At 42.1% G+C, this 15633-nt stretch overlaps 1 protein-coding gene across 7 annotated transcripts in view; it reads left to right on the forward strand.

Annotated features, from left to right (window-relative positions):
- The window catches only part of ASPH (aspartate beta-hydroxylase), a 147526-nt gene that overhangs the window by 55021 nt on the left and 76872 nt on the right, over nt 1-15633 (forward strand). For 5 of the 7 annotated variants that reach the window (XM_066626211.1, XM_066626213.1, XM_066626216.1 and 2 more), the window contains 4 exons: nt 6934-7023; nt 9929-10003; nt 10473-10652; nt 14138-14188. In XM_066626211.1, coding sequence (XP_066482308.1) covers nt 6934-7023; nt 9929-10003; nt 10473-10652; nt 14138-14188 — 396 coding nt within the window. The remainder of the gene's footprint in view (nt 1-6933; nt 7024-9928; nt 10004-10472; nt 10653-14137; nt 14189-15633) is intronic. The other 2 variants (XM_066626214.1, XM_066626217.1) reach the window with 2 other exon arrangements.

Consider the following 15633-nt stretch of genomic DNA (forward strand, 5'->3'; position numbering starts at 1 on the left):
TTGACAAAGATTCTCAGTGTTCAAGAATGCTCTAAAATTCAGATAGCACAGTTTGTAGCATTGTCATGTTTGTGCCAATGTATAGACATTTTTTTTCAGTCAGTAAAGGTTGATCAATATTAGTGGTATATCTTCCACATGGAGCATTCTGGTTAGATAACTTGGCCAATATATTTTGTACCAGTTTTTCCCCCATAACATAATAATACTTAACATACTGAATAACATATTCAGCAGTTTAGTTGGAACATTAGCAAAACTTTCATTACTGCCGAAAGATTCTAATTTTATGCTTATAGTAGCTAAGACCTCAAAAGTGGTATTGAAACTACCCAATAGTTACCAAGATATCTTTCTTCAGTGTATTTTTATAGCCTACAAGTGCTTGTATTTAATTCAGTTTTTCTGCCACTACTAATACTGTGTGGTCAAATTCTTTTGAAGTAAAATTTGTTTTGGAATTGAAGTGTGAATATGCATTTGATTTAGTAAAATCCAACATTTTAATTAATGTTCCTTAATGAACATTTCCCCCTTTTTGAAAAAAAGAAAAAGTAAAAGATATCAAAGAACCAATCAAGAAAGTGAAAGAAAAGCAAGAATTAAAGAAGGAAAGTAAAGATGAAGAAAAGAAGAAAGCCAAGAAAAAAGTTGATGAATTGGACAGAAAAGATAAAAAAGTTGCTGATGTGGATAAATCAAGGAGAGAATCTGACAAAGTTAAGCGAGACAGAAAAGCTGAAAAGGAAAGATTGGGGCTAGAGAAAAGCATCAAAAATAAAGAGGCAGCTAGTGGCAAAGATAAAGAAGTTAAAAAGGTAGCTAAAACCCTTTCTAAATTATCTGCTGGCTCAGCAAAGGAAGAAGAGAAGAGAAAAAAAGTCAAATGATACCGTTTCATATTGAATGTTGCTTTAATCATACTTGATAGTAAGACTACTAATGATCATAGGAACGCAGTGGGTTGTAACATGAAACTTAGTCATGACTAACTTTCTTGGTCATGACTGACTAAACTTGGAATACAACCTAGTAGATTCATCATAACTAATGGCCCAATCCTACTGAAGGCCTGCATCAGTGGAACATGCGCTTCACTGGTGTGTGTTGTTGCTAAAGCACCATGAAATGCTTTACGACAGCACAAGGCTAGTCTTGCTGGCAGGAAGACTGGAGCCTTCCTGCTGGCATTGGGAGACCTGCTGGAGCAGGTAAGTCCAGCGCAGGGGTGGGAGGCAGGGAGGGGCTTGAACAGGGTGGGAGAGGGTGGAACAGCCTGGGTGGTTCAGGGGCAGGATCGTGGTGCCAGCATGCACCATATCCAAACCTCTTTCCTAGGCCTTTTCTGCCTGCATGAATCAATGTGGATTTGCGTCAGTGGTCTCATTGGCACAGGTCTGAGTTGACGTGTTGCAGCTGCTGGGGCTTACCCTGGGAAAAGGGACAAATGTCCCCTTATTCTGAGGAGACCTCTAGCAGCCAAAAAAATCCCTGTGGGAAGTGCTCACGCTAGTGCTGCTGCATTGCCAAGTAGAGATTTGGCTAGGATTGGGCTGCAAGGCAATTATTCTTCAGCTTATTAGACTAAACATAAGATTACAGGATCCTGAACAGAAATAGCCTTAGTATATGTATGCATTTGTGAACATCAAAAGAGAGACTACTATGAAATTCCAATATGTACATAGTGTATCTGATCATGTCTTGTACATTCTTACTGTACTGAGGTAGCTTGTATAATGGAATCATGTTTTTGGCACTCAGTATGTCACATTTAAGGCTAATACAAAAATAAAGGAAAATACTGAAATATTTGAAGTGTTACTTAATGCAAAGCATCTTCACACTGGGAATTAGTACTGTGAAAAAATCAAGGAGTATGTTGGACCAATTCTCAATGATATTGTTTAGTAAAGAATACATTTAATGCACATATTGCAATGGAAGACTTCATCAATATACATAATTCTTTTTTTAAAAAGTGGCACCTGCCTACTCTAGAAATAAGAACATAAGAACAGCCCCACTGGATCAGGCCATAGTCCCATCTAGTCCAGCTTCCTGTATCTCACAGCGGCCCACCAAATGCCCCAGGGAGCACACCAGATAACAAGAGACCTCATCCTGGTGCCCTCCCCTACATCTGGCATTCTGACTTAACCCATTTCTAAAATCAGGAGGTTGCGCATACACATCATGGCTTGTACCCCATAATGGATTTTTCCTCCAGAAACTTGTCCAATCCCCTTTTAAAGGCGTCTAGGCTAGACGCCAGCACCACATCCTGTGGCAAGGAGTTCCACAGACCGACCACACGCTGAGTAAATAAATATTTTCTTTTGTCTGTCCTAACCCGCCCAACACTCAATTTTAGTGGATGTCCCCTGGTTCTGGTATTATGTGAGAGTGTAAAGAGCATCTCCCTATCCACTCTGTCCATTCCCTGCATAATTTTGTATGTCTCAATCATGTCCCCCCTCAAGTGTCTCTTTTCTAGGCTGAAGAGGCCCAAACGCCGTAGCCTTTCCTCATAAGGAAGGTGCCCCAGCCCCGTAATCATCTTAGTCACTCTCTTTTGCACCTTTTCCATTTCCGCTATGTCTTTTTTGAGATGCGGCGACCAGAACTGGACACAATACTCCAGGTGTGGCCTTACCATAGATTTGTACAACGGTATTATAATACTAGCCGTTTTGTTCTCAATACCCTTCCTAATGATCCCAAGCATAGAATTGGCCTTCTTCACTGCCGCCGCACATTGGGTTGACACTTTCATCGACCTGTCCACCACCACCCCAAGATCTCTCTCCTGATCTGTCACAGACAGCTCAGAACCCATCAGCCTATATCTAAAGTTTTGATTTTTTGCCCCAATGTGCATGACTTTACACTTACTGACATTGAAGCGCATCTGCCATTTTGCTGCCCATTCTGCCAGTCTGGAGAGATCCTTCTGGAGCTCCTCACAATCACTTCTGGTCTTTACCACTCGGAAAAGTTTGGTGTCGTCTGCAAACTTAGCCACTTCACTGCTCAACCCTGTCTCCAGGTCATTTATGAAGAGGTTGAAAAGCACCGGTCCCAGGACAGATCCTTGGGGCACACCGCTTTTCACCTCTCTCCATTGTGAAAATTGCCCATTGACACCCACTCTCTGCTTCCTGGCCTCCAACCAGTTCTCAATCCAGGAGAGGACCTGTCCTCTAATTCTCTGACTGTGGAGTTTTTTCAGTAGCCTTTGGTGAGGGACCGTGTCAAACGCCTTCTGAAAGTCCAGATATATAATGTCCACGGGTTCTCCGGCATCCACATGCCTGTTGACCTTTTGTAACGCATGAAGACAAAACAAGTGGGATTGAAGGTGTAAGTAGACAGGTGAAGACAGTGAGGAGTAGCAGGTATGAATTAAAATGTTACTTCAGATAATGCCCCGGAAATATTTCGTGTTTTACAAAGGATGTGGTCAGTGCAAAGTTTGAAAATACACAGCTGCATAACTCTTCCAACCTTTGCTGTTTGTTTGTCTTGCCACAAGAAGTGTTCATGGATGTGTTGGGTACAAGTTTGAGTGATGACAGTAAAAGCAACAGATTCCAACATGCTGTAGCCCTATAGCATATTTCTACGAGTATTTCTCATGAGGTATGAGACTTTGTAAAATCAAATGACTACCAATAGCACTCACTCTGTGTGTGTGTGTGTGTGTGTGTGTGTGTGTGTGTGTGTGTGTGAGTGTGTGAGAGAGGGGGGGGAACATTTTCATAAAGACCTGTTGGGGATCTTCCTGCAAAAAGTATATATTTAGAATGTATGTTTTTGCTGCTTTTAATATCTCATATTAGCTATAGAAATCTTATCAAGTGATGACAGTAAAAGCAACAGATTCCAACATACTGTAGCCCTATAGCATATTTCTATGAGTATTTCTCATGAGGTATGAGACTTTGTAAAATCAAATGACTACCAATAGCACTCACTCTGTGTGTGTGTGTGTGTGAGAGAGAGAGAGGGGGGGGGAAGCATTTTCATAAAGACCTGTTGGGGATCTTCCTGCAAAAAGTATATATTTAGAATGTATGTTTTTGCTGCTTTTAATATCTCATATTAGCTATAGAAATCTTATCAAGGTCTCTCAGCATTTAAAAAAAAATAAAATTGATGTGTGCTTTTGATATGTATAGTTATTGCATAGCCTGTTTCATGTTGTGAAAGTCTAGGCATGCTGTGTAGAACCAGGGTATTGACCAGAAGTATTGTATTGGCAACCTTCAGTCTCGAAAGACTATGGTATCGCGCTCTGAAAGGTGGTTCTGGCACAGCGTCTAGTGTGGCTGAAAAGGCCAATCCGGGAGTGACAATCCCTTCCACACCGGGAGCAAGTGCAGTCTGTCCCTGGTCTGTCTCCCTGGCTATGGGCCTTCCTTCTTTGCCTCTTAGCCTCAGACTGTTGGCAAAGTGTCTCTTCAAACTGGGAAAGGCCATGCTGCACAGCCTGCCTCCAAGCGGGCCGCTCAGAGGCCAGGGTTTCCCACTTGTTGAGGTCCATCCCTAAGGCCTTCAGATCCCTCTTGCAGATGTCCTTGTATCGCAGCTGTGGTCTACCTGTAGGGCGCTTTCCTTGCACGAGTTCTCCATAGAGGAGATCCTTTGGGATCCGGCCATCATCCATTCTCACGACATGACCGAGCCAACGCAGGCGTCTCTGTTTCAGCAGTGAATACATGCTAGGGATTCCAGCACGTTCCAGGACTGTGTTGTTTGGAACTTTGTCCTGCCAGGTGATGCCGAGGATGCGTCGGAGGCAGCGCATGTGGAAAGCGCTCAGTTTCCTCTCCTGTTGTGAGCGAAGAGTCCATGACTCGCTGCAGTACAGAAGTGTACTCAGGACGCAAGCTCTGTAGACCTGGATCTTGGTAGTAGGTTCCTCAGAAGTATAGGTTCCTCAAAAACAGCTTCTTTTGGCCTGAAAACCCAGAGTGGTATGGGTGAGGAAATGGTTTCCTTTGTCACCTCTGAATGAAAGTTCTGGCATATTGATAGATTGAGAAACTGAATAAACTTCACGTGTCGTGAAGTCTGCCTGCTTCCCCCAGCCTCTATACACTTGGCATCACATCTGAACGTTATGGAGCTGCTTAGAGTCCTGGGCTCATTACTGTTTGGCCTTTCTCCTGAAAAATGAGATATCAAGATTACGTTTAGATGATTGTATGCATATGGTCCTTATTTTAAAATGTATTTTGTGAATTTAAAAAACATACTTTTAAAAATGGACCTCTTCTGAAATGTTAATCCACATTTATTTTACACTTCAGCATACAGAAAGTGCATCATCGCTTACCTGTATATGTTCTTGTGTTGAATAAGACACTGATAAAAATGGGAAACAGAATTCCTAGTTTTGGTACTTATCGTACTGTTTAATTTCACTTAGGTGTTTTAGAAAAAGAGACTAAGCATCCATTTTATAAAGTCACAGAGTATTTACTTTGTGCAAGATATAATAATTTGCCACAGAGTTTTAGTCATACTTCTGAAGGCCGTTTACCTCAGTGGGCTTGCAGAAAAGAAGTTCCTAATGGGTTTTGCTGGTCGTCTGTAAACTTTTACGTAGAAAGTATCATCCTGAAATATGCAGAAGGTAACCCTTGAAACATGCCTCTTGGTACTTGTGAGTTGCATTGGAAAATAAAAATCCCAATGTTGTTGAAGTGTGTCATGTCTGCAGTGTGTGCAAACCTTTCTTACTGAGCTTTACCCATGTTATTCTGTGATCTGTGTGGTATTGATGGCCATGTTGCCAAAGTAATTGAGCTCAGAGTATAACTGAAATCATGGGAGTCGCCTTGCTCATGTGTGATGAAATCACAAGATCCCTGCTTGCAGTTGAAAACTATGTCATTGTTTGGACATCAGAAGGATTGAATAATGCACATCAACTTCATGCCACTTCTAAAGGGAAGGGGGGAAGTGCCCATACAAAGTTGGCATAATGAGACAAACATGTTAACTGGGCTTTTCATTTGAGGACAAAGCAAATAATCAGCATGACTTGCATTTTTTTTCTCCCTGCCTACAACCTGGCTGTCAGGGAAGATAGTTTTGCTTTTAATCAGTTATATATTGCCTAACTTCATTCCCATTCCAACCCAGAAGGTGATAGAAAGGGGAGAATTCAAAACCAGCCCCTCTTAACTTGTAGTTAGCTTTGGAGGGAGAAAAAGAGGCTTTATATACCCATTGTTTGGACACTGGACATGCCGTCTCCAGTAAGCTGTGATTTGCTGTACAAGTTCTGTTCCAAGCCCTGTGCTTCACTGACAGTGATGGCCTCAGTGATAAGGCTGGCAGTTGTTAGATAGGGAAAATAAGGTAGTGGTGGTAGGGGACTAGGTGCTGATGCAAGACAGAACAATTTCTAATCTATATGTGATATTTCACTGCCCTTTATTGTGTAACAAATTATTTTAAAGGAGCTTTAATTTTAGTAGTGTTATTTAATAGTGCTCTAAATCACTAGTATCTAAGGATATCCATATGCATGTACGTGCAATCATTGGCATAATTTAGAGCTATTAGTTTGAAAGAGCCCTCCACCTTCCACACTCCCAAGTTTGCAAAGCAAGTATGGATGTTTGACCCAAGACTTATTTGAAGGACAATAAAGACAGCTAGGTCATGCTTACCAAGAGGCAATTTGATTTAATGCAATTGCTAACCAATATTTCCTAAGTTGCTTTTAAATCTGGAAGTTTAGAAATACTATTTAGGGCTTTAAGGAGAAAGTATTGCCTGAAAGGTGATCGCCAGAGAATTCTGGTGTGTACTATCCTGACTGATGGCCTTTAGATTGTGGCCTTCCATCTTATTGGAAATGAAATCAACATGCTGTATCCCAAAATTTAAAGTTAACTTTATAACTAAACAATGCAGGACTTAAAGAAAGATCTGCCCCAGAGCAGCCAACACCAAGAGATGCTGAAGAGGTGATCCGAACTGCAGAGCAGCCCCGTGCTAAAGCAGGTGAGTCTTTCTATAAATAACCCCCCAGGAAAAATAAACCATGATTTCTCTCTTCTGTGTCTTAGTTTAAGCCGTCACCCTGGTTTATAACCAGATATACAGCTGTTTACTGCCCAGTCCTATCCCCCCACGGATACCTGAAACTGCAGATACAGGCGATTGTCCATCCCTGCGGTCTATGGGGGGCCGCCCCCTGGAAACAAGGGTAGCTCAACTCTCCTTGCCTCCAGAGAGGTGTCTGAGCTCAGCAGAGACCAAGGATATTCCTCCCTGGCCTCTGCTGGGCACAGACTGAGCAGTATAACTCGAATAACCCAACTTCCGATTTCCTCCATGAAACCAGAAGTGACGTTTTTAAAGCATTATAAGGTATTGGGAGGCCTGGGGAACCTCTCCAGGTCGGGGTACGCATGCTGGGGGTGCTGGACCTGATCCATAGATAAAAGAATCCATAGATACAGGATCCGTGGGTATGGTCCCCCCCTTTTTTCTAATGGAACGCACCGGAACGGCGTTCCGGCACCTTTTAGATAGGACTACAATCTACTGTCTGCAGCAATCAAGACCAGGCAGGACTACAAGGAGAGAGAAGAGGCACGTGATCTGCCCTGCAATGCTCTCCCCACGAGGTATTCACAATTCCATGGAGGGCGGTGCTTCTCATCGACATGCCCATTTCCTCTCTCAGCCAATCAGAGCCCTGGGGTTTGCGGGCGGCTGGGCGGTTGAGATTTGGCTCTGGGTTGACGGAGGCAGGGCGGGGTGAGCCAATCACGGCACTTTATGAGTCAGAAACAGTTGCGGGGCAATGGGACTTCCCTCAACACAGCTGCTCCTGGGACAGTCCCGCAGTGGGCCAACGGGACATCGTAGATCCCGCTCGCGCACCCGTGCCACTTTCACCCCCCTTTCCATGATACTCAGTGTAGGGACCAGCAGCAGCCGTGCAGCCATGAGCAGCGAGGAGGGTGGAGGGGGGCAGGTTTCAGAGGGACTCATCCTGCCAGTTCAGCCCCTCCTATCAGTGTCTCTGCCTCCTGCATCAGTTGCCAGCCAAGTCCTAGGCATGTCTACTCAGAAGTAAGTCCCATTAGTCAATGGGAAAGTGTGGGTAGGATTACAGCCTCAGAGCCCAACCCTATGCATGTCTGCTCAGAAGTAAGTCCCATTAGTCAATGGAGCTTACTCCCAGGAAAGTGTGGGCAGGATTGCAGCCTCAGCCCAACACTATGCATGTCTACTCAGAAGTAAGGCCCATTATAGTCAATGGGGCTTGCTCCCAGGAAAGTGAGGATAGGATTGCAGCCTTAGAAGCCCCATCCTAGGCATGTCTTCTCAGAAGTAAGTCCCATTAGAGTCATTGGGGCTTACTCCCAGGAAAGTGTGGCTAGGATCACAGCCTGAAGCCCCAGTGCCCCACACTTACTGGTCAACCAGTTGCCACTGTGAACTAGCCAGCAAAACTGACCTGCTGCTAGTGTGCAAAGCTTTAGCAGCAGGGTGATATGCAGAAATCCAGCTGCTGAAGCTTACCCTGCTGATAAACACCACTGGAGTAAGAGCTGGTGGAAAAAGTTGGCAGTCTTAATCCCAAGGGAACTCAGGCTACAATCCTGTCCACACTTCCCTGGGAGTAAGCCCCATTTAATATAATGGGACTTCCTTCTGAGTAGGCATGCATAAGCTTGGGCTCTCAGGCTACAATCCTATCCACACTTTTCTGCAAGTAAGCCCCATTGGCTATAATGGGACTTACTTCTGAGTATACATGCATGGGATAAATAAATAAAAGATTAACAAGTTGTGAGTTCCTGCACTTTTTTTTTTTTTTACAAAAAAAGCACTGGTCCCCCCTATTATTCTGTGTACATATGTCATGAAAGGTCGTTAAATAGTTGGAATCTAATATCTGGATCATGAATTGTTATAAGTAGTTCACAAGCAAGTTTCCCCAAGCATTAATCCAAATGCTACTCCTATGGAGGCAGATGTCCTGTAAGAAGGAGCACCAAGTCAAAATGTTAAAAACCCTGAGTCTGTTCAGATATAACCTTTTCTGCAGGGAGACTACAGGTATAACCTAATTATCCATGGATTTTTCACCCAAAGTTTTATCTCAAAGCAATGAGAAGGGCCCTTGGTTGTTTAACAGTAGCCTCATTAATGCAACAGAGGGCAGCCAACTGACAATCCATCAATCTCTTTCCAGGTACTTAGAACAGCTTCATTCTAAGGCAAGCGACCCTTGCACAGGATAATCACTGCATTCCTGCGCTCTGAGTAAAGGTAGGGGTCATTGGCTTGGAGTGAATCCTTTCTAAGCGCCTGGAGATAGACTGATGGCTTGTCTGCCTAATAACTCCATCTAACTTCACAAAGGTCAGCAAGGCTGTTTTTAAACCGCCTAGCAAATGAACAAACGTTGTTTTTTAAATACATTTGCTTTAATGTGATTTTTGCCATCCACGTGAGTTCTGGAAACGGAACCCTCACAAATAACAAGACTCAACCTGTACTTTAATCTTCTTGGACGCATATTGATTAAAATTTTTCATCAGAGTGATTTCTGCAACATTTCTGTTTCTGTGATTTCTGCAACATACAATACCTCTTCTGTATGGTATAGTCATCTAAATGATTCTTCTAGTTTAATCACCACTACAGCGTCTTCTGCCAATAGTATCATATTTTTATTCTTTGCATATATGTTTCTAAAATGTGTCCCCAAACAATCCCTTTTTTTGTGTTGCTTACCAAATGCTTGTCTGAAAAAATATGCTGCTTTTCATTTTGTCAGAATGCATAATTCTAGTTCTAGATCTAAACAGATTTTTTGGTCTTCATCTGTTTGATCCTCATTGTGTTCTTTCCATTTACCTTTCAAATATTCTGTAAACTAATGTAGAACACGTGCATGCTGAAGCAGAACCTGAAGATGAAATAGAATCTTTGCTGCGTGAAGTCCTCCAGTCTCAGTTTGGTAGGAATTCAAACTTTGCACTTTTATTCATTAACATCTGTTTTTCAAATTGCCATATTTTCTTCTTTGAGAGTTAATCACTAATGATAATAACAAATACTGTGTAGCTAGTCACAAAGCTTATCTGTTGCTATTGTCAATACTTTTTGCTTCCTGCCTAAAGTGGAAGAATAATTATAGTGGCTTGTGACAGTGATTTATACTTCCTATTTATCCAGTGGTACTAGTGGATAGGAACATCCCACTGAAACAATAAATACTTGAGGAACAATCCTTTCAGGTCCCATCAAAAATTAAGGACTTTTAAGTTCTGTTGCTTTTTAAAAACAAACCATCTCCACTGAAATCCATGGGACTTAAAAGTATTAACTTTTCTTGGATTGTGCCCAGGGCAGCTCTTTTGGTTTTTTCAGGCATATGAGGAATTTCAATGGATGTTTGATATGTTCTTATATATTTAATAAAATAGATGAAACTGGTGAAGATAACATAGAAGAAGAAACACCTTTTCTGGATGAAGAGGAGAATAATGAAATACCTGATGATACTGTTGAAGCTCCCACGCTGGAAGAGGATTATGTTGAAGAACTAGACTATAAAATGCCAGAAGTAGTGGAAACGCCAGAAATGCCAGAATCCCTCCAGGAAGGTATCTAAAATAGAATTAAATGTACAGGATGAGACTAATTATTTGCGTAGGTTCCGTTCCAAGCACTCACATGGATTAAAAAAAACGCACTATAGCAAATCAATTTAAAAAACAAAAGTTTCTTTGCTCCAGTGATTGAAAAACAGCCTTGCTGACCTTTTGACTCTAAGATAAGGGTCATTAAGAAGACAATCCATCAGCACTTCACTCAGCCCCTCCCTTCACCAATGCAAAATGATCCCTTCCTTTCACATGCTGGGGGAAGGGAGGGGTCCAAAGGAGAGAGAAGGATTGATAGATTGTTAGCCTGCTGCCCCCCCCCCTCTCATATTAAGGAGGCTGTTAAAGGACTGTTCAGTTTTTAAAACTCATTTTAAGGGGGTGCATTTCCTCTTCTCCAAGGATCAGCACATTCTTTCTCATTTGCAGGGGCCATTCGTGTTGAGTCAAATCCGTGTATAAAAAAATCTGTGTATAAATAGGCTGGACCTGTATTTCTATCACATCTCTACAGCATCAGACTTTTTTTTCTGAATCAGCTTAGAGAGCTAGTAAGGTGTTCATCTTTTTGTGCAGTCTGTTTCATTCTTCACTTGTCTCTGCAGTGGCTTACCTTCTTCAGTGCTCTGTATACTAACTTGAAGAAAAATGAGCAATAGACTATACTCAACAATGCCATGTGAACACTTGTTCAATTTTTTTAAAAATGACAACCCTCCTTACTGGCATCGCTTTCAAGGGAAGGGCTGCAGCTTAATAATAGAGCACATGTGCATGTGGCAGGTCTCTGGTTACATCTCTTGACATCTCTAGTTAGAGCTGAAAAGACTTCTGTTGAAAACTGTAGAGAGGCACTTCTAATAGGTATAGATAGACTAATTTGGAGCAAGGTAGTTTCCTGCGTTCCTCTGGTAACTAAAGACAGAAAACAAATGAGAACTTTTAAAATGCGGAAGATGACTTCCTAGAAAACTTGCTTGATTCCCAACATGTTTTGAGCACTCATCAGGCTCAAAGGCTGAAACAACTTGAAAATACACCCAAAAAGGACTAGGACCACCCTGAAGTTCTCATTCCTCCTCCTTTCATTTGCTTTGCTGCCCACCATTTTCTTACCCATAGTGGTTAATAGCAACAATTGAAAAAACTAATCAGCAGAAATTAAACACATGAAATACATTAAAAATAATAATAAAAGCAAATTAAACACCACAGGTCAGTGACTGAGCACATTTTGCAATGGTCCTAAATTCAATACCTGGCAGAATCTTCATGTAGTGATGGGAAAGAGCCCTATCTGGAACCCTGGAGACCTGCTGCCACTCAGTATTGATAGCACTGAGTGAGATGGACCAATAACTGCTGTTTTGGAACTAGTGGTGTCAGATTGATGTTGATTTTTTGTTTTGGTGCCTTGATTGGTAATAGATGTATGACCAATTTGGCTCATATTATAAAGACTTGGTTCTGTGCATAGAATCCTGTTCAATCATGGAGTAGTTTTGATGAATAGTTTAATGTGACTTGATCTCAAGCTGCGTTCTTGATTATGTAGTAACCAATGTGGTTGGCATGAACCAGTGCAGAAGCATTTTGTTTTTTAAGTAGCAGAGGTTTCAGTCATACTTAGTGCATCAGCAAATATATATTAAATTGCTTACATATTGTGATATTGCCAATTTGGATTAACCTGAACACAAGTTTAGCACTTGCAGAACACAACAGTATCCTGTGCTGACTCCTTTGCCTGCTTTTGATATCTCAGGAAATCCTCTTTTGCATTTTGGCATTCTCTTGAATTTGTGTTGTAAACTAGATTGTAACCAAGTATGTTTAGAAGCATATCTAATTCGTTCAGAGATTATGGTAATATTGTTTCACTCTCAGTACTATGTTCAGTCTGGATCTGTGTGTGGATCTGTATAAATCTGTGTGTCTGCAAATTGGATGGGGCATATCCCAGGTTAGATGTGTAGTTACTCTGTGGCAGAATGAATCCATGAATTTGCAACGACGCATTCATTGCAATCCAGGAGTTTTTTTTTGGCAAAAGCTATGCTAGTCCCTCTTCCAGTGCTGCCAGTCATCCTTCAGCAGACTTCCTGGGTCTGCATGTAACCCAGCAGCACTTAACCTGCAGAAAGCTTCCTGGTTCAAACATTTGCCACTCCAACTTGCGCAGGGAAGTTCTCCCCCCCCCCTTGTTCAGTTCTGTTTCTTTTACCAAGAAAGTGGAGTTCCTCTTGGGGGGGGGGCTTTCCAAAAATGTGGCTTCTCTCACTGTCTCTACACAGCAAGACTCCCTATAAATTGATTAGCGGTGCCTGCCAGTTGGTTGATAGTCACTTAGAACAACCTCAACATGACACGAGGGGGATGTGGCAACTGCACAACATTTCAGTTGAATGACTGCCAGGAATACTTCCCTTCTAATTCAAGTGCTGGTAATTGCAACAAGACTAAGGGCGTAATCCTAACCCCTTTCCAGCACTGACATAAGGGCAATGCAGCTCTGAGGTAAGGGAACAAATATTCCCTTACTTTGAGGAGGCCTCCGTGAGTGACATCCAACTGCAGGATGCAGCACATGTCCCATTGGCATGGGACACTGACATAAGTCAATGACATAAGTCACTGACACTGGCTTGGCTGGAAAGCACTGACAAGGGGTTAGGATTGCACCCTAAGGCTGTTTTTTGACATGGGAAAAGGACTGGAAGTGTGTGGGGACAATGTCTGCACATTCCACACATTTGAGTTTTTTTGAAAAAAGGTTCCAAGGAAAAACTGAGCTCCAAGATGTTCTGTTTCAAACATTTACATAAATAAAATAAAGTATCTTACTGGCTGAATAATTAGCACTCAGATGTAACATTCTTCCCAGTAACTGGTGTGATAGTGGGTGGACAATTATTACTGTTGCCCATCTTCAGTTTGGCAAAGCCATCTAATAACAAGCTACAGGCATATTACATGATGGTGTGTCCAACTTTAATAGGGAGGGTCTTATGCTGTTTGACCAAGAATGTCTTGGTCAAACAGCCTATGCAGAGATGCACCAGAAATCCAAACCACCTCCACTTTTGTGCCTTTCTCTCCTACTCTTCACAAGTGAGGAGGAGGAGGCAGCTACCTTTTAATGCCAAAAACAAGGAGAGGATGAATTGTGGCATAGGAGGACCCTGCCAGGAGCCAGTTTAAGGCACACCAAGGACTCAGAACTCATGAATATTGAAAGACACATGAATTTTCAATCTTATGTTCAAAGCCCACATTGAGAAGTCAGAACTATTGGAGTAAAAAGTGAAAACGGTGTTTCATTTATTCTTTGGGAAAATATTCATGGATAATTAAACTCATGTAAGTTTTGCATTCAGACAAGCAGATTTTCTCCAACAAATGCCCACTTCCACATGGGCTTTTGCATTTGTTCAGAACCTGAATCTTGTCAGTGTTTCCAGTTTTTTGCACATTTCCTTTTCCAGAACCCGCAAGTGACTATCAGCCTGGAGAGCCTGAACAAGACGAAACTCATGGTATGTCTGCTTTTCATAATTGCTTTGAGATGTGATATATTACATATAATTTATATACAGTATTTGATCTGTGAATGGTCGTTTACACAGCCATGCAATTGTATGGGCTGGCCATAAATTAGCATGTAATGAATGCCATTTGTAAACAATAAATTTCATATATAGAAGATGACTCAGTTTCTGGTTTTTCAGTTAGTCAATCACTTTTTGATGCATTGCATGAGTTATTCATTTTCCATTTTTCCCCTTTTTAAAGAGAAATCTCATGCAGTAATGTGGGGTGAAGTCTTGCTTGGAAACATGGTGGACAGGGCAGAAGCTGCACCCAGAAGCAGGCCAATCCAACTTTGGAAGTAGTGAGATGTACACATATGTGCAACCTGTAGTGTGAAACTTACATTAGCATAGTGCAGTAGAAAGCCAGGAGTTGAAATAGTGGTGGCAAAGGATCTCCCATGGGACTGGAGAGTTTTGTAGGATGGGATTCTGACAGAGGTGGAGCATAGATAAGAACTTATTGGGAGCAAAAAGAGAAAGTGTCAGCTCAGCTTTACCATTTAGAAGTCACAAGGCTGCATTAGACAGGTGGTGAGAGCATGACTTATGATGCCTCTAATCTGGGAAGAAGGAACAGGAGTTAGGAGGAGCCACCAAATAATTAGGAGGTGGGCCCCTTGGAAAGGCAGAAAAAGACAGAGATACACAGAGATAAAGTAGATATAGGTGGGGCCTTCGGATCCACTTATTATTCATCCATGCATCTGGCTCAACCAGATTTGACCCAGCCTGAGCCCTGTGATGGCGACTGGAGCTGTACTCCCATTGCCTCGGGAGGGCTTTCTGAAGCCCAAAGAGGCTGCATGTATCTTCCTGCTGCCTCTGTGGGCTTCAGAATGGCCGTTAGAGCCTTAGGGCCCAAAAGACCAACTTTGATTTGGGAAACTGACATTTTTATGCCTTTTAAGGCATTCTGAGATTCGGGGAGAGCTTTCTCAGGCCTCAAAATGCCTAAAAAGGTATAAAAACATCACTTACGGTTTTCCAAGGAAACTGGAAGTTGCGTCTTTTCAGCCCTAACAGCCATTCTGTGGATTTAATTATCCTTGGTTTCAGTATCCACAAGAATGAGTGCCCCGTGGATACTAAGGTGCCATCTTACTTTAAAAATTAAAACTCTTGTGAACCTGTGACTTTCTGCATGTGAAGTCATTGAGGTAAATTGTTCCTGCTCCAACACTCTCCCCACTAAAATGTTTAGGCTTGCTGAAATTTGTATGCATTCTTTAGCTAATATAAATATCTAAATGAGGCATGGATATCAAAAGCTTTCAGTTGAGCCGTTGTCACTGTTAGCTCTGGGTTCTGAGTGAAACAGAAACACAGCTAACGAATTGGTCCAGGAGCAGGTGCAGGCTGCTGAATTAGCAAAAATCAACAAGCACCTG

The sequence above is a fragment of the Tiliqua scincoides genome, chromosome 4 (genome assembly GCF_035046505.1).
Source record: "Tiliqua scincoides isolate rTilSci1 chromosome 4, rTilSci1.hap2, whole genome shotgun sequence".
In the NCBI taxonomy this organism is placed as follows: Eukaryota; Metazoa; Chordata; class Lepidosauria; order Squamata; family Scincidae; genus Tiliqua; species Tiliqua scincoides.